Source organism: Fistularia commersonii, chromosome 13 (genome assembly GCF_037954325.1).
Source record: "Fistularia commersonii isolate RoL2024-O1a breed Wild chromosome 13, RoL_Fcom_v1.0, whole genome shotgun sequence".
NCBI lineage: Eukaryota > Metazoa > Chordata > Actinopteri > Syngnathiformes > Fistulariidae > Fistularia > Fistularia commersonii.
In genome coordinates this window covers 12,254,146-12,277,535 of record NC_141296.1, presented here as the reverse complement: position 1 = coordinate 12,277,535, position 23,390 = coordinate 12,254,146, and the positions used below count along the sequence as shown (strand labels likewise).

General features: G+C 39.6%; 1 protein-coding gene across 1 annotated transcript in view; it reads right to left on the bottom strand.

Annotated features, from left to right (window-relative positions):
- Positions 1 to 2,742: 2,742 nt before the first annotated feature.
- rxfp1 (relaxin family peptide receptor 1) overlaps positions 2,743 to 23,390 on the bottom strand; it is an 89,776-nt gene continuing 69,128 nt past the window's right edge. Inside the window, exons 12-18 of the mRNA XM_086158546.1 lie at positions 23,291 to 23,362; positions 20,084 to 20,155; positions 19,557 to 19,628; positions 13,528 to 13,757; positions 10,669 to 11,079; positions 9,754 to 9,972; positions 2,743 to 8,710 (exon numbers count right to left, since the gene is read on the bottom strand). Of these exons, the coding sequence (XP_086014672.1) occupies positions 8,292 to 8,710; positions 9,754 to 9,972; positions 10,669 to 11,079; positions 13,528 to 13,757; positions 19,557 to 19,628; positions 20,084 to 20,155; positions 23,291 to 23,362 (1,495 nt within the window). The 3' untranslated portion in view covers positions 2,743 to 8,291. The remainder of the gene's footprint in view (positions 8,711 to 9,753; positions 9,973 to 10,668; positions 11,080 to 13,527; positions 13,758 to 19,556; positions 19,629 to 20,083; positions 20,156 to 23,290; positions 23,363 to 23,390) is intronic.

Genomic DNA, 23,390 nt, shown 5'->3' with positions numbered 1-23,390 from the left:
GGACAACCTTACAAAACACAAACGCCGCGTTGTTGCGTCACGGGAATATACAGTAGATCTCCACACTTCGCTCCGTGGAAAATGGATGGGAGATGATGATGTAACTGCTTTAGATATCAGCTGAAGAATGGAGTTATTTCCACGCCACGATCCACGGAGGGACGGTTCGTAATCAGAGGTGAAAATAAGAGACTTGATGTTGAATAAGAAATGTTGCCGAGAAATTAAAAAACTACCACCAAAACTTTTTATTTCCTACAATGAAACTAGTGTGAAATATGTAAATATTTGCATCGCTTTCCAATATTTGAAGTTTCAGGGTATGAGAAGTTTGTTCTTGAATTTAAGTTACACAATAGGAAATTTTGCCTAGAAATTCTAAAACGACCATCCCAACTATTTATTTCCTACGGTGAAACAAGTGTGGAACATGTAAATATTTGCATTGCTTTCCAATATTTGAAGTTGAACAATACAGGGTATAGGCTTGCTCTTGAATTTAAGTCACACAAAAGAAACTTAGAAATTGCTAAGTTGCTTATTGCTAAATTGCTAAAAAAAAAAAAAAAAACGCCCAGAAATTCAAAAACTACCACTGCAACTATTCATTTCCTATTTATTTCCTATGGTGAAACTAGTGTGACATATGTAAATATGAGGCTATCAGACTTTTTAATTCCTCTTCCCACAGCCGCAGGGAATCTTCAGTCCTTGTAGTAAGACAATTCATATTTCATTGTATTTCTTATTCTTTCTCCTTTCTACTATTATCTATTACTGTTATGTTTTTTTTATGTGAAACTCTGGCACAACAATTTCCTTCGGGATTAATAAAGTTGTTCTCATCTCATCTCTCATATTTGCATCGCTTTCCAATTTTTGAAGTTTAAAGGTATGATAGGTATGTTCTTGAATTTAAGTTACACAATAGGTGGTTCACTACTAGTTATCATACGATTAGGAAACAAGTTTACGGATAATAACTCTTGTCTTTATTAGTTACAGTTCAAAAAAGTCCCACCATCCATCAGCAAGCTATCTAAAATACTTTTTTGAGATTTGATCAGGCATCACTGATCCTGCTGCTCCTTCTGTTGTTTAGTTGATATCTGCAAAACAACAACAAAAAAAAACAATAAAGTAAGGATTTGGAGAGTTGTTGGAGTTGAAAGCTGGTCATTTCTTTTCCCGTTCTTTTCCTTTCGGCTACGACAGCCAATTGTCTCCTCCACCTAACCCTGTTCCCTGCAAATTCAAAACTCACGTCATCTTTCACTGCACCCATAAATGTCCTCTTTGACCCTCCTGTAACCCTCCTGCCTTGCAGTTCCAACCTCAGCAACCTTTTACCTATATATTCTCCACCCCACCTCTGCACGTGACCACGTCATCTCAGTCTGGCCTCTGACCTCGTACCCCAAACAACTACCTCATGCTGTCCCTCTGATGGACTCATTCCTCACCCCATTAATCCTTTTCACTCCCAAAGAGAACCTGAACATCTTCATCTCTGCTATGCTACCTGCAGCTCTGCTTCTTGTCCGTTCCTCAATGCCTCCGTCTCTAAACCAGACAACATTGCTAGTCTCACTAATGCCTTGCACATCTTTTCTTGCATTCTGGCTGATAGCCTTTCATTACCCCTGACACTTTTCTCCAGCCTTTCCAACCTGCTTTAACACATTTCTTCACTTCTTTTCCACACTCTCCATGGCTCTCTACTGCTGACTCTAAGTACTTAAAATCCTCCATCTTCTTAATCTGTACTCCCTGTAGCCTCACCATTCCATGTAGCTCCCTCTCATTCACATCCACGTCTTGAATTACCTTTCTAATACCAAAACTCAATTTATTTGGGCGTTAATTTAGCCGTAAGTGTGAATTACAGAGTTAATGGCTGCAAGTTCCTATTTTGTGGCTCTATGATTGACAGGCAACCAGTCCAGGTTCAACGTTGCCTCTCGACCTCATGCAGGACAAGTAGAAAAGGCATTGAATGAATGAATAAAGGAATGAATAGGCAAATCTATATGTCAATTGCAAATGTGATTTTCTAGCAATGAGCCTCGGTGCAACTCTACTTTGTTGAAAATCCGTCTGCCATTTACTAATTGCGACTATTGGATTATTATTATTGTTATTATTGAAATTTCCCCAGGGCGGGTTGATCTATTTTATTGGATGACAAACATTTTTGAACTTTATTCTTCCAATACCATAATCTGATAAAGCTTTTAGAAATAAAAAAATGTTAGCGCTAGTGTATCTGTAGATGTGTCTCTACTCTTGTAATCCTATCGAGATCACCCGATGTAGCAGCTTAAGCCGCTCACACCACATAGTGACTGTTAATTCATAGGGGTTTTTAATGTTTCCTCATTTGCAACTCAAGAGCCTGTCCTTTGGAGAAATGTTGCCTCTTATTCAATCATCCCAACTTTGGTATGAGGGATACTTGACGGTGACACTTGCCCGAGCCTGTTAGATTGCCACTGAAATCGCTTTGGCTTAATATTTTGCCTGTAGTTTGTGGTGTTTCATCATTTCCTTGCATCATTGTCCACTTCAAAGCTGCTTTTCTGTCAAAATTAATTGTGAGGTTGTCCAATTTGCCACGCTATGCACTCATGCATAGCGAAGGGTACTCACTTATTTAAGACATTTAGTACAAGATGCAATTATTGGTCAACGCTTCCTAAAAATGTCAGAAAATCATACAAGTACCAGTTTTACAGTGTTTTAATAACAAATATCAAGTCAAGTACAGACACAATGCCCAAAATAATATAAATATATACTGTAAGTGATATGTAAGGTGAGGTATATGCTGACTACTGTCTTACATTTCAATCAAAAGCAAAAACAAAGAACACTGAAAATTATTTTTGACTTTCAGACAGACTATACAATAAACACTGTTAATGTGTTGAATCGCGTTCCCATTTCAAGTTAACGTATACCTTTCGAGTTTGTTAATATATCTCCGACAGCAGCCAAATTATCAATATTTTCAGCTTGAACGGGAGTATAATGTAAACGCAGACTGGTATTATTACAAGTCCAAAAATGATAATAAAGTACTTTCTTCATATCAGAACTCGTGTGCTTTCATGTAATACATTTGCAATGTTTGGAAACGTTACAAAGATCCAGTAAAGTCCAGGAAATATTGTGACCGCTGTAGAAATGACGATAGACGATTGGGTCTGAACGTGTTGTGTTATGAAGCTGTTTAATACCCAGACCAGCTGGGACATGCAGGACAGGGTGTATAGATACACACACCTCATTCTCTTAACACCCACTGGCATATTTTTGAAGGACACCACTAAACATGAGTTTTCAATAGAGCCTCCACACACTACACCTATCATTTCTTACACATCAAATTATTCGTTGAAACAAACACAACAGTGTCTTCAGGTAGCGTGTAGAAATATATCTACATGTATGCATTTAAAAAAAAAAGAAAAGAAATGTAAGCACTTAATGCCTCCTTAGCTGAGCGCAATAGAATAGATTTGTAAAGGTATTATTACATTGAAAAATGTCTCCATTCTTGAAATGTATGACGGTAATTCACATAATTTGATAAAGTTGTGAATACAGGTTAAATGTTATACCGGTTCCTTTTTGAACAAAGAAAAGCCTGAGAAGGGGATTGATTCTCCTTCAGAGTGTTTTCTGTGGAAAGAGAGAGTGTCTTTTTGCTGCAGTGTCTGAGGATGTATACAATGAAAATGTCAAGTAAAGGCCTGACTTCAAATGATTAAATTATCCCATTAAGTGTTTAAGCTAAGCCAGTGTAAAATGAATATTCATTTTTCAATGTCTGCAGAATGTGTGTTCAAACAGGCAAAAACATCACAATTACAGGCTGTAAATGGGTGCCTTACTGTCAGTAGTAACAATAAAGTAGACACCTATATCACAAATATTTCAACATATCACAGCAAGTTTATGACACTACTCTCAAAAAATCATGCAAAACAATACCTTGGACAAACAAAAGATACTTTTCATTCACTTAACAGAAAATGAATAAGAACCATAATTGACTTACAACTTCTTACCTTGGTAAGATGTGTTAAGATGTTTATGATTATTCAAAACATGTTTTTATTTTTATTTTTTGTTTTGAAGTGCTCAGAGAACAGGGAGCTGATTTGCCATGGGGGGAGCTGTTCCAAAATTGATAGAAATATTTTGTGCATACCAATGTCTGCTGCTGTCTGTAAGAATCCATATTAGCTGTTGAATGAACATTTGAACTACCTGCAGGTAAAAGCGAACATATGAACAGCTATTTGATCTTTTAAGATTGTTTTAAGAAACAACCGGCACTTGCGGCTTGGTTACGGCACAGGCATGGGCCACATTTTGGCAGGACATTCATTGCTATCGGGGAGGCGTTCATAAAAATAAAAAGACGATATCACATCAAACTAAGCCATGACAACTGAACATCGGAGGTTGATCTGACTAGAGCTCTTCCGTAATTTTAATTCTTTCCAGTATTCAGCTGTAAAAATCTAAAAAGACGGAGAGCGGACCTCTTCGGAGGCCCATGTAATGCGTGCTGATAGAATATTTAAAATATCATTTACAATTTCAAATGGATTCCTCACAGCCACCTCGACCCAAAGTGTATGAAATTGGTCTGAAAGATTTTCTATAATCCCACTGGCAGACAGGAAAGACCCTATAAATGATGTAAATGCTTTCTTTTCGACATACCCCTCCGCCAGCAGATTAGTGAAATCCCGAACAGACGTGACCTGCAACAGGTTCGGGTGAAAAACACGAACCCCTTGGCATTTGTAAAGCAGACAACCAAAACAACAAAAGCGAAGCTGGTGTATTTGTTGCCTACAGGTAATGCAAATGTTAAAATTGCCACAGTTACCACTTTCCTCGCTGACAGGAGGTGGAGGCATTCGGTCTGCTGTAATTGCAGCAGTCTAATGAGATTGCTTTCAAGAGCGTGTCATCAGCTTTGCTAAAACATTCGGCCTTCTTCGCCACGTCCTCTGAACCACGAAGGCTGTCTCGGTCCACGATGTCCCAAAACAATTATGAATATGACGAGGGAACATCTCATGAGTAAGTTCAAAGAATAAAGAAGTCAGAAAATAGATTACTATGGTGGGAGATAGCAGCAATGTATTTGTTAAAAACTAACAAACACAAAAAGAACATTATCACTTGATACCCATCCCTGGATTTGTGGCACAGGGCCTTGAGAACTTTGAGCAAGTTTTTGTCATTGCTCCGTGCATAAATGCCTTGAGAATAGATATAACAGCAGGAAATTGTTGCCTCAAAAAAGTATGTTCTTTAGACTGGACCATAAAGATATGTTTTCCCAATGCTCTTGTAAGTTCCCAATACCGGGATACTAAAATATACATGAATTGTCATTTGAATACCTGGGACAAATGCTACCTCTCATTGGTTTTCACTCATAAATATCAAGAGAGATGCCAAGCACATGCAGGAGTGGCAAATAGATGTAGTACTTCAGTTGTTGACTTCCAAAAAAAAAAAAAGGCATAAAATGGTAATCTCTGAAAATATCCTTGAATTTTCCCTTACATTAATGTTTCCACCCATCCATTGATTTCCATCCACCCCAATCTGACTCCTCTCTATGTGAAGGAGCTGCAGCTCTGACCTCCTTACAGAAGGACTGAGCTCCTCATCCTATCTCTAAGGAGAACCCAGACACAGGAAATTCATTTCTACCCAGAGCTCGTGACCACAGGTGAGGGTTGGAAAGTAGATGGAGTTGTAAATCAAGAGCTTTGACTTTCAGCTCAGCTCCTTTACGGCAGCAGACTGAAGCTGACCGGCTCGCCCTTGACACTGCACTAATCCGCCCTTTCGGTCTCCTGTTCAATTTTCCCCCTCTTGGGACAGGATGTAGCTGGCATCAGCTGGGTGTTAACATTATCTTCACTAAATAAATAGAAATTAAAAAATAAGTGTGAGAAGTAATGACACGAATGATCAGCAAAGGCGACATTCACCTGAGACAACTTTCAAATGTTTTCATCTCACAGTTAGTTTGGCTAAGATAGCGCAATGAGCAAAAAACACGTAGGGACTTATGAACCAAAATTTTGGTCATTTCCCACGGAATAACTAAAAGAAAAGTGCGTGAACATGCTTGAAATCTGAGATTTCTGGCAGGCTGTACCTTTATCCCGCTAGTTTTACAGGTATCATTTCAGAGCGGACCAATCTTTTTGAGACCTTATGGATCATTAATAAGGCCAAAAACAGTAAATGAGTAAAAAAAGCATCTGAAAATTTTCAGTGAAGATTCCCAGTTATTCACAAAGTGCTGCCAGTTAGATTTGTTGGCTAAAGCCATTCTGATACCTAAAAGTTCATATCACTGTTTCGGCAGTTTACACTGTAACTGGTTCAACATTTGCCGTTTTTTATGATACCCGGCTGTAATTGATGTTTTCCAGCCTGCGCTGGTATCTCTGCCTTGAGGATTCTCAGGCCAATAATTGCTAGAGACAGAATGTAAGGGAAGTACATGCCTCATGCGTGTTACACCGATACACTTTTGGTCTGACGACTTATCACATTATGGGATATAATATCTTTAAATAGAAAAAAAAGTAACTAATGTGAAATGAGCAGCGCAAGCAAATGGTTTTATATTTTACACATGAGCTCTTATGTAGTTTTCAAACGGTATCAGTATCTGTAAGTATCTGTATTTTCATTAAATGAGTATAACAAATGAAATGAATATAACAAATATATAATTTGTATCCTACTCTTATCCCTTCTAACTTTGACGAAGCATGCTCTATTAATATATCTATCATTCTTTTTATTAATAAATATGGACTCAGCTGATATCTCCATGGCAAATCCTGCATAATTTCTGACAGGGAAACCAGACTGTAGAGATAAAAACTGCAGAAATGGGAATTTAAAGTTGAGGGCGACGTGGCGCAGGCGGTAGAGCGACTTTCTTTGGAATCGAACATTTCTGGTTCGATGCCCGGCTCCTCTTAGTTTGTCAAAGTGTTGTTGAGCAAGACACCGAGTCCCTAACTGCTCCCACGACTCATCTTTGATGGGTTAATTACAGAAAACCAATTTCCCCACGAGGGATTAATAAAAGATAAATTTTGTTTTCCCTTTATTCCTCGGAGGCTGTGCCGCAAATGTATCCAGTACTTAAAAAAACACAAAGCGAGAAGCTCAAAATAATGCTTGCCACGATCAGATTTGGGTCAGGGGAGGGAGTTCTTTGTTTACACTCGTCATTATACACCAAGGTCATAGCTTTCAATGACTTGCTTGTAGTCTTGCTACACCTAGACATCAAACAGTATAAGACAAACACCACAATAATCACCAATTGGGTACTGGCTACAGATCAACCAGCTGCTAATATACAATTGCTTACATTCACAAAACAGGACAAAATTAGTTGCTTGTGTAAGGGGTCTTTGTTGTCATGTAGTTTTTGTGGTAGGTTTTTTCTCATGTGGCGGACACATTCATAAATGATGCATGGAGAACATTCTCATCTTCATTTTCTTCATTTTTGGATGAAAAATCAAAACAACTATGCAGCAAACTGACATTGTGAGTGAGAGATTTCCATTAATTCTTCTTGTAACAATTTTTTGTGTGTATCTGGATCTAACCGCCTGAAATGCCTCACTTCCAATCCAGCCTTTACCTCCCTGTCTTGTTTGTGCGGTTATTTCCACGTCAATGTTGAAACTTGCGATTGTCATAATTGTCGATGCAGAGGTGACAGAACTGTCCTTAACAGGGGCCGAGAAAACGGGAATAAGACGCGTGAATGTTTCTTTACCAAACGGCACTTTCAGCAGGGCTCTTCTCAGTGTTCTTAAACTCATAAGTTATTATGCAAATATTTTCCTCATTTCTTGATGACGTATTTACTGCAGAAGTGGTTATTTTCACAAGGATATTACCTTTTCCTTTTTACAGTTCAGTTTAGTTGTTGCTGTTGACGTTTTTTTCCCGTCCGGTGGATGCATCTTCTGGTGGCGTGAAGCATGAAGCTGTGGACATCACTCAGCAGAATGATGTTATTGAACCAGCGTTTTAATGTGGCAGTCAAGTGTGCACGGGTCGTTCCGTGACAAACGGATACCCGTTCCTTTAAAAAGTACATTTATAATACTAGTGCATCGATAGCTGGCATGAATGAACCTGAATACACATTTGAGTTGCGTTGAGGTGACTCTTCAATGACTACAGATCCATATAACGTAGTTCTGTTTTTAGATGAGTTCACTCATTTGTGTGTACTCATGGGTAACGGTGTGTGTCATCATTTGTTTCTGGGAGGACACGGCGAGGATTCTATGCTGCTTTGGCGGCTGCTGCGTGCACATGGTTACGACATTGCTACCGTCGTTGGTGCTTTCCACGGGCGTGAGCTTGGCTTGGGTACCTGTCATTTCCAAGGGCTGTCCCGTCGTGAGGCTGTGGCTGTTTTCCTGTAGGGGCCACGTCTCCTGCCAGGTGAGGGATGGCTGGTGAGCCGGATGGCTACTGAGCAATGGCCTCCTCTGCCTGTAGTTAGCCCAAACTTGCAGAATGGTCTCCTTGAAAGGCCGTGTTGTCAGCGTATAAAGGATGGGGTTGAGGGCACTGTTAATTGGGAGGATGAATATGACCACCCATGAGCTAATGGTACCTGCCATTAGGGAGAGACATAAGGAAAAAAGATAAAACAAAAAAAGTTGGTGAGCAGATTTTGCAAGGAGACCATTTGTTGTATATGACACGGATAGGAAAATAGGGCCACATGAGACTTTTAATCAAAGTAATCCACACAGCAAACAAACCTCTTTCATCCCTACAGGTAATCTAATTTGGGAGCCAACATTCATCAGGTTATGTTTGTAATGGATTCTGTACAAAACAAAAGCCATTTGGGTGCAAACTGCTCTCGTGCATTTTGTTATTTCATGCAATTTCCGCAACAAAAGAAGTGTTTAGGGACATGCATTTGAATGCGTTTAAAAGAACCTCAATAATAAATTGGATGGAGTAAATCATGTACTTGAATTAATATCGTTATCACCTCGTGGACCCAACCAAAAAATTCATTAATTTGAAAAAATGTTAAAATGTGGGACCCAATTTGTGTTCTAACATAAAAAAAATCTGCTACTGATTTATCCACTAAAGTCCCCCTCCAGCCAAAATGTCTTTTCTTCAATGATTAAGCTTGCTGTTTGGAACTGTGTATGGAGAGCTGTACGAGAAGGCTACTTTCACCAAAAATTCTCCAGGCTCTCGAAAACAACCATACAAGTTTACAAGACGCAGGCCTATGATCAAGATTTTTGGATATTTTTGAAGCCAACATGGAAACCTGCCACCTTAACCTCCCAAAAAGCATAATTTCTAATGAAATAAGAAGCTTCTCAAGGCAAACAGGTCAACATTTGACATGAAAAGATATGGGTATTCATGTATTCGGGATCCTTGATTGAAGGATAGACACTTCATGGTAGTTTGTGGATCATCATGTTGTGCTCGTGTTTCGCTTCCTCGAATGTCTAATTCACAGTTTAATATATATTGTGCCTGAGTGGATGTATACAGGGGGGACTCTGGGGGGTCAAGGGAATCAGACCTAGGAATTTGAGCCCATCAGATAATCTCCCCCAGGACCGTACAAGACAACAGAGGATAAGCACAGTAAAAATAGTGATAGAATGTCAACTCTACCAGGAATCTCCACCTGCAGAAGTGACAAAATCTTGAGAATGAAAATAGGAATCCAGCAGAGGGAGTCGGTGATGACGATAGAGAAGAACCTCTTGGCGATGGTCACCTCCTTCTTGATGTGGTTGCTGTATTTGGTCGTCTGTGTGCCAGTTCTCTGAATATTATAGAACATGCTTGCATAGGATAGGACAATGATGAGAAATGCCACCAGGTTCAGACCTGCAGAGAGGAGAGCAGTTGAAGGCATAGCAAATAATGCAAAGGTTTTCACTTTGTACGGCTTCAAAATGTGTCAGGAGAGAAGGATGACTAACTTTGGTGACATATCATTACCATCATCCCACAGCTATTCAGGAACAAAAACTCTTTGTTGTGGTACAGCTTTGTTCTAAAAATCAAAATTCCTTCTTTTCAGTTTCTACTTACCTGAGCTTGTATTGAAACCCGGCCCCATGAAACAATGTACAGGGGTTCATAGAATAAAAAGAATGACTGAAGGCGACGTTTCGAACTGAAATTAAACCTGAGTATGACGTCTTGGCCTGATGTTCTTTGTCTTTACAAAATATGGCCATGAACACAAAGAGGCTGAAAATCTAGCGGTTTCTTTTTGGTGTGTTTGGTCAAACTCCTAAACCAATGGAGTCACGTACTGCCCAAGAAAAGGTAAATATTCAGATATTTGTCTGGCTTAGGCCTGGTGCAAAGAGTTGGCGCTCAGCTTCCTACTTAGTATCCACTTCTCTTCATATGCCACATGAGCTTTACACTGCATTGCATACATTAGTAAAGTCAACAACAGTTGACTAAGTGGTTGATATACACTAAAGATGGGAAGGTAGCCAATATGAACTTGTCAATGAGTAAATGAAGAGCAAGAACGTTTTAGGAACAGCGTCCCCGTCGCGCTCTTACCCAAGAATATGATGACCGAGTAAACATAAGCCCACAGAGTCTCTGGTTGTTCGGAGTGCAGTGGAAAGCAGACACCGTTGGTCCCGTAGAAGTTTCGAAACAGCCCCTTGCAAGCCAGCGGCAGGAAGGCGATGATAAAACCAAACACCCATATCCCTAAAAGAATGGTGACAGTTCGTCGCCAGCCAGGTGTCAAGTACTGGAAGGGGTAGACGATGCAGATGTATTTCTCCAGAGTGAGATAGGTCAGGAGCAGGACAGATACTTCTGTGGACAACATGGCCAGCGAGCCGATGACCTGGCACTGGCTGCTGTCCATCCAGGCCTGAGCATGTCTGTTGTACTCGCCGCGGAACTTGAGATCATACGCGCCGATCATGAAGAGGTAGATGCCCATTAGCCCGTCCGCACCTGTGCAGAAAGAAAGTGGACAGGGTCAAATAAAAAAAAAAAAAGACTTTTAAAGGATTATGGACTTTATACAATCAGACAATAAATAACTGTCGGCGTATACTGCATGTCAACCTTTAAAAATGGTCAGCCTCCGTGCTGCTCACTTTGGCAGGAAGCAAGCCAAAGGGCTTTGGCTATCAGAGAAGTTTAAAAAACCCATAATGCTCCTGAGGGCTTAAATAAATAAATTCTCTGGCTATGGTTAAATCAAAGTCTCAAGCACAATGTCAGATGTTTGAACACCAAATCAATAAAGGAGCTCTGTTTAAATCTGCTTTCTTTCAGAAGAACTGCAGCACGATTTCTTAAATGTCAGAATGGAGTAAAACCAATTAAAGCGATGGTCCAACATGAAAGTCTGTCTGTGTATGATGTGGAAATTGATGTGCAAAAGCCACACAACAAAAGTAAACTTGGACATATAAGATAATGGAGAAAAACCCTGTATGTGAACCTTTTCTTATTCCTCCTAAAATATGACATTAAATAAAGTTTTGTTGTAAAAAAGAGCCATGTATAAAAAAGACAGAGGGAAAGTCATTAACTGTGCAAGACTGAAATATAATTCCATAGAGATTCATATATTTTTCAGCCTTCATCAAAAGATCAAATTGAAAATATCGTCGATGACAAATGTGGACACGGCTGACCTCAGTGTCCTCCGACACGTTTATCTATCTTTTTTTAGACTGGAAACAAAAAAGGGAGCGATCGTGGTCTTGGTCGTTTATGACTTTTATCCTGTTTTCCTCTCGCTTTATAATTAAAAGCAAGATTTTGATTCTCTCACATGCATGAGAAATTAAGTCAAGATGATGGTATAATTACATTGTTTTGGTTGCTTATATTTATCCACTATCTGTCGCAGAGATGAGCGTGCCAATGAAAACGTTTCACAAGGATATCTGATGACTAAATCCTTTTTTCGTAGTTGACTCGCTTCAGTCATTCATCTAATTTAATCAAGTGTTACTATAATTTGCTTGGGGACTTCATGAAACTTTAATATCAAACATTTAAAGTTTGAAATTTGTGATGCCGGATGAGTTTATTCAACTTTATTTGTCTGACAATCTATTTCTAACAGGATATATATGTATTGCATTGCTCAATGAGATGCAGAGGAGGTGTGTGCATGGACGATAGATTTATTTCCAAAACCTTTATCTTTGTGTGAAGTCAAGGAGATTTACTTCTATTTAATCAAGATGTGTGGAAGGTTGGTTATCACTAAACCCAGGCATCAGTCTGCTTTTCCTGAACTTCAGCCCACTTTTTATCTGCAGCCAACAAGGATGAGTCATCTGCATAAAGGAATGGCTCACAATGACATGCAAGTTAATGAAACTATTTTGTAATAGTAACTAAGGTAACATAAGATAATACTTTATTGAGCCCCATGGGGGCGGCACAGTGGCGCAGTGGTACGCGCTTCGGCCTCAAGCGGCCCCAGCGTGTTCTCCCAGTGGGTTTCCTCCGGGTTGTCCGGTTTACTTCGATTAGTCCGGAAACATGCAGCAGGTAAATTGGAAAAAAAAATGGGAAAATTGGGAAAATGTATATGTGATTCCCCAACATTCCTGAGTACAGGATAAACGGCAGACGATGGATGGATGACCCCCGACAATAGCGCCACAATAACAACAACAATAACTATAACAATAATAACTATAAATATAAATAAAAATAGAAGATACAGGTAAAAGGAAAGGAACAGATAACAGAATAACAACACCAAGGATGAAAATAAACGGAATGTGAATATTGTGAGGGAAAGAAAGAGAAGTGTGTATTTGCACAATAGTGGAGATAAAGTAATTTCTAAAACTATATGGTAGCTGTCATAATTCCCCTCATTTCTTTCTTGATAACTGCATCTGACAACGAGCTCAGGTGTGTGTGACAAACCAACCGTTTATTTTCCCTGCAGCCCCATATTCTACTACACTCTAAGCCATGGCCAATTTTTAGCGATCCAATCAAATGTGAAGGACTTAAATTAAATCTCTCTTGCAATGGTAAAACCCTCAAATATTTAGTTTTAGCGAGATATCACACCGCGGTGCAGAAGATCAGACTTCTATTTCTTGAGGTCTTTAAACAGCATGTCTGACAGTGTAAAATGAAATCCGTGTTGAAATAAGTACTTAGGGAAGTTGTTTATCTCTGAAGCGGAGAATATTTTGATTTTTCTTGGAATTGTTCAATACATGCCGAACAAACACATGAAAAATAGATCTTGATCAATTGCAAATAAATGGCTTTAAGTATAGTCGATTTCCCAGAAATGCAGCTCTTTGTCATTATTATGAACACAAACAAGTAATTATAACCAGCATGACTTATGTCATTAACTGCAGACTTAATATTCCACAGTAATTTGGGGCTTTTTTGGAGTGCACTTACAGCAGAGGGAGATGATGCACATGGCATGCAGTTTGTTCTCAGAGCGGATGTACGAGCGCATACAGATGACGAAGATGTTCCCGAAGCAGGTGGTCGCGGAGACAACCCACACGAAGACCCGCAGCACGATGTTTGCCAGCAGGTTTTCAAAGGACGAGATGCCGTCGGTGTTGGGTTTGCAGCTGCGCACGTGGGGAGCGTAGCCACAATACTGAAACTTCTTGAAGTAGCTGTGAAAAGATTAAAAGGGAAGGTTAAATATGGCCGGGTGATATGAGTGACAGTCATTGTTATTAAGGGTCAGTCAGCTGGATTTATATAAGATTTCATGTTATTTCATTAAATGTGATCACCGTGCACACTCATTTTCTCACAGTTTGATGTCTTTTGCATTGCTTGTCGATGCTGAAATTGAATCAAACAACCGTGTAACGACACTCAGAATATACCGTCGTGGTTGGACTGGATATTAACGGACATCTTAAGATAAGGTAACTGGAGAAAATTAACGATTTGATTCGGAGCATAACGTATTAGTCGGGCCCTCTGTCAAACTTTTTTTTTTATAATGCTAATGATTCAGCGCTTGTGTGGTAATGTGAAGTTAAAAGATGTTCAGTCATTTTTGACATTTCAGGAAGCCCTGCAGTCGTCATTGTGTTGACAAAAAGGCTAATGTTGCTCAGGGGTTGCATCGCGGGAGCAGCAGAAAGGCCCAAACTCCCTCTCCCACTTGGTCCAGCTCTTCAAGGATAATCCTGAGGTGTACCCAGGTCAGCCCAGACATAATCCATGACCAATTGAGTCCTGGGTCTTCCCCGGGATCTCTTTTTGGTGAGATGAGCCTGAAAAAACTCGCAAGGGAAGCATCCGGGGGGCACCCTGACCACATGCCCAAGACACCTCATTTAGGTCCTCTCAATGTGGAGGAGCAGCGGTTCTAGTCTGAGCCCCTCATGCATGACTGAGAACCCGGGGAGCTCGAAGAGGAAACGCATTTCGGCCGATTATATCCGCCATCGTGTTCGTCCGGTCACTACCCGCAGCTCGTGATGACAGGTGAGGGTGGGGAAGTAGATTGGCTGGTAATTCAAGAGGTCTGCCTTTCAGTCAAGTTCCTTATTCACCTCTACAGACCAACGCAGCGTCGCCGCTGACGCCATACCGATCTGCCTGTCAGTCTTCAACTCCATTTTTCCGTCACTTGCGTACAAGACCGCGAGGTTCTTGTCTTCATCCACTTGGCATCTCACCCCCGACCAGGAGAGGGCACGTCACACTTATTCCACCTGACCTCTTTGATTTGGAAGGGCTGATTGTCATCCCTGCCACTTCACCGTCAGCAAAGCGCTCCGGTGAGAGCTGGAGATCCCGATCACATGAAGCCAGAAGAGGTCATCTGAAAAAAACGGGGAGACCCGATCCTGAGGCCACCAAACCGGATCCTCTCAATAATTCTGTCCATACGGGTTTTTTTTTAAGAATCAGTGACAAGGAGCAGCCCTGGTGGAGTTTAAGCTGCAATAGAAATTAATCTGTTTTACTATCGACCGAGCTCTAACACCAGTCTTTCAAGGACCAAACGGCCCGAATCAGGCGATCGGAACCCCATACTCCTGGAGCATCTTGATACCCTCTCCGAGTCCACAAATATGCATATGCAGATGGTTGGGTGAACTCCATCAGCCTTCCAGGACCCTGCTGTGGGTGTGGAGCCCCCTTCTTTAAGAGCAGGATCACTAACCTGGTCCACCATCAAGAGGCACTGTCTCTGCCGTCCATGCAATGTTACAGAGACGTGCCAACCAAGACAGCCCACAACATCCAGCGCCTCCAGGAACTCAGAGCAGATCTTAACTGCCCTCTTGGCCATGCTACAGATCAGCTTTTTAACCGCCTCGTGGACATCAGATTGGGATAGTAGAGACACTAGACCAGGGGCCCCAAAACTACGGCCCGGGGTCCGCCTCCACATTTTGCACAGTCCCCGAACAATACCAGAGATGCATTTTGATTTTATAGTCATAATGCAAATAATAGTACAAATATAATCATAATGAAATCTACTGGGATAAAATCCATTCTACAACCATACTGGAAGTGAAATGTGTTGTGTTGGTAGGTGTTGGTATCAATACCAGAAATGCATTATGATTTTTCTTTTTATTCTGGCCATGTAATCGTGATTTGTATGTGCATAGAACGTAACATTCTATTCCACCCTTCTGCAGTCTGTGCCTTATCTGAAACCCCTCCCTCAAAAAAAAATCCTGGACACACCCCTGTCAAATAACATGGAATAATAGTGACAAGATTGGTTAAGAGAAAAATAGAGTCAGAATGCAGTTATTTAACCTGGTAGGTGGATTTAACTTGGTAGGTTTTGGTATCAGTTCGGTTTCATAGCCTGCTTGCTTTCTGGTTTTCACAGTGAATTTGATACAAGAGAGCTGCAGACAGTTGTTAATGCTCCTTGCTATTTTTTTCTGTGAAAAACTTGAAAAGGGTTATTTGGTTATTATTCATTTTATAAGTTGTTGTTATTTCATTAATAATGTTATTATTTATTTTCTGTTTTTTGGTTTGTTTTTTTTTTCTGTCAAGATCCCAGAAAGGCTTTATTTTGTGATTATGTGTGGCTTTCTGGAAAACAACAAATGTTTACGTCTAGACACTTCTGCGATGGTCACACTTTTTGTTACGAACTGGCCCGACCCCCCCCTCAGAGAAGGGAAAAGTTATTTGGCCCTCGCAGGAAAAAGTTTGGGGACCCCTGCCCTAGACTCTGCTTCCAAACAGGCATAAACTTGTTATGTCAAGAGAAAGTGCATGTTCCCCAACTTTTAACATAACCGGGCACTTCGGGTTCTGCCGTGGCCGCCTTCCCTCCGTGAAGTTTTGTTATTAATTAGGCCGTTCAGTGTTTTGATGCCCGCTGCTCACATCAGCCGCTCCCCTCAAATCCTTTCCCGGTCTGTAAACTGAAATTATTCCAGTTGCTGCTGACATGATCATAATCCAGATACACACATTTCTATACAGAGAGATTTTACTTGCTATTCAAAAATCTGGTTCAGATACATTTGGAACAATTGCATCTCACTACGTCTTATGTTTCTGATTGTGAAAAATTTACATCAGTTCATTGACAAATTAGCAAAATGTCAATTCAACTAATGGTTCACTTAGAACCAACATTTTTTAACACATATTTAGAAACACTCTTGATTGCAGGACCTTTGTCCCTTATGTAAACCCAGTATTAAATATGATAAACGCAATAAAAATTGGGTCATCAGAAAAGATTATTGATGACAACAATGTGCTGCGACACCTCCACTCTCAAGCCAATGCACTTGCAATGCGTGGAGGGTGGCGACATAACTCTGCTCTACACCGTCTTTTGGGAACGAACAATTCTGTCTGACAAAAATGAAAAGGGCTACAGGTAAAGGATTAAATAATGCATTTAGAATTCAGCTACAGCTCAAGGCCGACAAACACGAGCAGTATATAATTATTCTATTACGTTAAAGTACAGGTATATATGATGATTGAATGATTGAAGAAATTAATCTTTACCGACGGTGACCCTGCACATAGTGACACAAAGTACTGCTCTTATACGGTGATACACTGGTTTGCAATTTATAAATACCAATGGTGTCTGTGAATCTGTCTATGGAGGTTCTCAGACATCCAGCTAAGGGTTAACTCTTGTCGAAAACCTCAAATTTCTCCCCTTGAAGAGTCGAAAAGTCTTCAAAGGATGAAATTCAAGTCAACACAATATTTTAGAATTTAGTGTCAAAATTTAGACACCGCTCCCATAAGACCTTTGAGAAATAAAGTGTATCTGTATCTTCCTAAAACTTGATGAAATACAAAAAAGAAGTATCGTGCTTACGATAGGATGCCAGTCCATCAGAAGATTTTATACAGCTGTACTTTATCAAAAATATACAATCTCTGACAATCTTGTAAAGCTAGTGCACATCACCAGAAGTCAGATATAAATATATGAACGTGCCTATAATTAACACGACTTGACAGCGAAAACTTGACAGGTAATGCACTTTAGCGGTGATTTTTAGCAATGGAATAAAATCTCTACAGGAACGATATAAAGCACTTTTTTACTGTGTCATGTCACTTGAGGCTTAGAATGTGAGCGCCGCAGCGGCTATTTAAAGCCATTGTGCACATAACCTGATAGATAATCTTACATAATATCAAATCAAAATTCTGATGGTGAACCCTTGCTAATAAACTACAGTTAATTACACTTTGATATGGATGGAATGAAGGAGGAAACGAAACAGGATATCATGGCAAAAGCAGAAGATAGATAATAAATAATATGCGCTTGTTGACGCAGATCATTCCTCAGAGTTTACACAGCATGGGTAAATGGAAACAAATGAATTAGTATGGCTGATTTGTTTGGATGAAAACTCCACCTCTGACTTCTTTATGATGAAAGTATGTTCTCTTCCCAGATGGTGCAGGGGATGGCTGCCTCGGTGTATTGCTCACTTCGCACATTTTTTGTTTTTTGAGTGTTTTTTGCATCTATGCCCGTCCCTCCCCCATTCAATACACCCAACAGGAACTTTTACACTTCAGTTAACCTCCTACTGATACTCCCTTTTTCTTCAGTCCTGAAAGTTTTCCCAAACTTTTAGTCAGAGGAGCAGCAGCAACGCGTAAGAGGCTCAGAAGATGCCGACGCTATCGATTCATTTTGCAAAAATTCGCCCCCTTTCAGACAAGATGTTCCAACTGATGCTTCTCACCAGAGTGAATTCAAACTTAAGCTTCAAGGAGTCCTGGCTTGATGATTCCATCCCAGACGGCACAATTCGGCTGCTGGGCTTTACTATGCATCTGTTTTTTGCACAAACAAAGATTGGTGCACAAATTTTACAGTGCTGAAGAAGTTTTGCAGCCCTAACTTAAGGATCATATTAACTGACTCCAAGCTGTTTTATTCGCCGTGGAAGTTACCCCTTTTTTTCTTTATTGGTCAGTGTTTACATTCTGCCTCGGGCCTGTGAGCCTTCGCCACACCTGACTGACCGAGAAAGATCCAGACTCCCAATTCATTATACTTGACTTAAACAGAGCAAACCTCAAACGCAAACTCCCAAAGTACAGACGGCGTGTTAAAGGTCAGACCAGGGAAACAAATACCCCCGGCCACTGCTATGCAGTGTCTTCACCAATGCTTATCACTCTGTCCCCTGTCCATCCTCAGGTTTTTCCGATCAGTACATGGTTCATCTTCTAACTCACAAGCAGAATTTAAAATCTGCTCAGCCTGCGGTGAAGATTGGGAAGAGATGGACCACTGAGGCGAAGCAGGAACTTCAGGCCTGCTCTGAAAGCATTGACTGGAATCTCTTTGAGGCTGCAGCTGCAGACTTGGATGAACACACAGACATGTGACATCTTATGCCAAGCTTACACCTTATCCAGGTTTTTCCAGTTGCAGACTTAAAACTGGCGTTTTTTTTTTTTTAAGTCGTAACGGAAGAGGCCTAGCAGAGTCGCAGCATGCTCCCGTCATCTAAGTTGTTAAGTGTAAGCTAGTAGTCTTAAGTCTTAGCACAGTCATAGCTCAGTCTTTTTCTCGTCTGGGGGCTTATGATAATTTAAAACGTGTTTGATATTATCGCAATAATAATAATTATTATAATTATAATAACAATAACAATAATATTAATAATAATAATAATAACTATTACTATTATGAATGCTATTGTTATAACTATTATTATATAACAGCAATAATAATATCAATTATTATTATTGTTGTTTTTGTTATTATTATTATTATTATTATTATTATTATATAACAATAACAAAAATTACAATAACAACACTTATTATTATTATCATTATTATTGTTATTATTATCATTATATAAATAAGAAAATAATTATTATTCCTATGTTATCATATTTATATAATGCTGTGTGCTTGGTTAGAAACTTGACTAAAAACGAGAACAACAATACGGTACTTACATATGAGTCAAGTGTTTAAGGGGCTCAAACATCCGTCGCTGTATGTTTCCAATTTCTATCCCCTCAATGCTCCTGAAGATGACAAAGACACTTTCGTCAGTTAGTGTTCACAAATGAAGGCTGAAAAATTGTTTTACTTGGACAAATACGTTTCACATGATGATATTGGTTCCATCTTTAGGAATTCATTTTACTTTCTTGAGGGAACGTATGAATAACACACACACACACACACACACACACACACACACACACACACACACACACACACACACACACAAAGGTATATAATCCAGCAAATGCTGTGACCCTCACAAGATAGGGGCAAAAACTGACTGAGAGGATTCATTATTGCAGGTAATGGTGGAATTTCTTTGTCACGCTCATGCATTTGCTTGCTTTCTGCTTCTCCTCTGCAGCTTTACAATGATCATAAAATCTCTTAGTATGTCTTGTGTCATAGATACTACTCTATTAATTGTATCATTCATTGTAATGAGACAAATGATAACTATAGATATACTCACAACGATTTAAGTTTGTGTAACTTGTCAAAGTGGTCAACTTGCAGCTCCACAATGGGATTGTAAGATATGTTCCTAAAGAAAGAGCCATAGTGACAGGATCAAGATCAAATTGTAAATAACCATCATTTTTGATTTACACAACACAAATAACTTTATAAAGAACACCAGGGTGGATGAAAAAAACAAGTTGAAAGAAAAGTTGATTATTCTCAACCACAATTCCAGTTATGTTTCTTCAGCTTTCTTCCAAAACAAGCCAGGGGGCCACAATATCAACAACATTTTAAAAAACTCCATCATCACAATTTATTAGCCTACCTGCAGGGACATGGATGAAAGCATCATTTGATTTGTCGTTATCTGAAGCAACTATAGAAGCAAAAGCAATTTTCATTTGCCCCATGTGAAACATAACGGTTTTAGTGACAACATTTCTTTAAGTATAATATATATTTATATATATATAAATTTGAGGGAAAATAAAACATCCAATCTGCTAGATCAGGTGACCCATAAGTACATGCAGTTAAAGTCCTACTTGCAGCAGCATCAACAGTAATATTCTGCTTCCCCTTCTAATGATGTTATCACATAATATTCCCCTCAGCCAAATTTTCACAGTCCGACCCCATTACATCAAAGGGTGCCACTTCTGTTGCCACAGCGGTAACATCGCACAGAATTTCTCATTAGCAGCCACATGTCATTAAAAAGAGAAGCGGCTCACATCGAATTGTTATGCTCACACGCGATCTAACAATGTGGCGGCAGAAGTTGGACAGACCCCAGATCAGCTCTGCCTTAACCACGTGTAGATCTGGCGCTTCGCCTCATAAACGCCGCTGAAATCTGACGTCTCGATATTCTGGTAAAACCAAATGTGTGCTGTCGTTGTTTTGGGGGCAGGAAGTGAATATTGTAACAGAAGAACATTTTCAAGTCATTTTTCTAAGCTTGAATGTAGGCACCGGCCATGACAACTGCGGCCTGTAAATCCCCCCTTTTAAAATCTCCACTGGAGATTTAGGGACTGATAGATTTGGGATTTTGATCCTCAATAACGTGCATATAAATATGAAAGAGCAAATATAATAAAAAAAATTTAAAAAAACAATAGATTGGGCTGGTGTGTTACCTCAGAAACCCAATGTTTGAAAACCTGCTTGAAAAAATGACTATATAAAGCAGATCTCAGATAACACTGGCTTGTTTGTACACTATAATGGCATTTTTGAAATGTCATTCTAGATTCAAGGTTCTTTATTGGCGGTATCACATTAAATGAAATGTGTTTTGGACTGTTCCAGATTGGTAAAGATAAAAAATAGACCTGTTCACTAATATGAAATAAAACAGAAAATAAGTAAATCAAAGTAAGCAGGGTGGGTGAGTGATTGTATGCACATGCTAAGAATGATCAGGTAAAACAAATTAAAATAGGTTAAACGTATGTACAATGAAAGAAGAAAAAGGGGGATATTGGATGTAAAAGTAGCATCACATAGAAGCATGAAAAAGAAACAATTATATACAGAGTGCTAATATTGCGCAGTTGGAATTTGAAGTGTTTTTAAATTCAGCGACTGCAACCCGAACAAAGTGCAAATAGTTAAAGTGCAATTAGTATTGTGAGGTCCAGATAAGCAGAGTCATGGTTTGGTAGCCTAAATGTCTGGGGTCTGCTGCTCCTGGACTGTTTCTTTGGTGCTCATATTTTTTTCATTGACGCAGTGCCTGAAGAAGTAGCACAGCCTGTTTATCTGAAGGGTTTTTTAGTTTTTATTCACTTTTATTTGATCAATAGAAAACTTCAATTTTAGCGGGGACGTGTTATTATTGTCTGACCTCAAAAAAAAAAAAAAAAACTGCAGTCGGATGCACAGTCTAATCTGCCTTTTTCTTCTATTTATTAAAAAAAAAATCGCAGTGAAAAAAAAAATTGTGAAAAAAAAAAAAAAAAGTAAAACTCAAGACCGACTATCAAATTCAAAGTATGAAAATCCTTATAATGCTAACAACTAAGAAGTCAATATCCCCTGTTAATCAGGCCGGGATGTTCTAGCCCGTGTTTTGGATTCAGAGTGATTGACAGGTACAAAATGCACTGCTATCAGTGCAGCGCAGCACTGGGGAAGAATACTGCAGACAGACTGTCAGGCTGAGGGTTTTTCTGTCCAACTGCAATATGATAAGCCCACAATAAAAGACAAGTGTAACAATGGCCTACAGTGAGGATATAACTACAGCCTTTCTCTGACCTTCGGAGAAGGTGTCGGTCAGTGTCTGCGAGAGAGCTGTGAATCAGTCAGTAGAAGAGGATTGGAATTATAGCAAAAAAGCTTCCAGAGTGAAAAATAAACACTAGGAGAGACAAGCTTTACATGTAAGAAAATACGGTCGATGCTTTTTATTGTACAGATCTCTATGTTTACAGCGACAGTTCGGACCGAGATGATGAATGTCAGTCAGGATGGTGAGACCGGCGATGCTGGATGGTTTGGAAAATGTGAAAATGACGAGGTTGAGGTTCTCTTTTGGAGTGACGGGGATGAATAGGATGAGGAATATGGAATAGACGATATGAAGTTAGTTGGTATGAGTGAGGAGTATACAGAGAATAGGTTTAGATAGACTTAGAGAAGGCTGATTCGCTGTGGAGACCCCTGAAGGGAAAAGCCGAAAAGGAAAGAAGATGATGAATGTCAGTCAAGATGAGAAAGTGAAATCTTTCACTGATTAACTATTTCCTTGAGACCTGCTCTCAGACAGGAGACGCTCAGCGCTAATGTGTAGCCTTAAAGTGAAATAAACAGTGATAATATATTGTACGGATAGTGTGAGTATGGATTTATTTGAATTTGTGTGAAGGCATTCTTCATGCAAAACTGAAATGTAACAAAACATTTTCATGCTGGATTTACCGAGTGTGGTTTTGCATTAATAAACCCGATTGCCAATCCACCCATTGTTTACAGTGTGTTTGTCTCACAGCTCGAACTTTCTGGGTTCCTTTAGAAAATGATCAGGAATGCTCTTACATGACTGGATTACGCAAAGTAACTGAAATGTATTGTAATCTGTACCAAGTCCTTGTTATAAGCATTATAGCTGCTCTTCAGTTCGTCCCTTTCGGTAAATGTGTGTGTGAAGTTGCGTTTGTGAGTTCAGCATTATTTATATGGGTGTAATCATGTAAAGATAACTCACAGCTGGAGCAAATCTCCAAGTAAGATGAAGAGATTAGGGGGGATCGCCACCAGTCTGTTGTTGGATAGATCCCTGGGCCGCAAGAAAAATCCACAGTAGT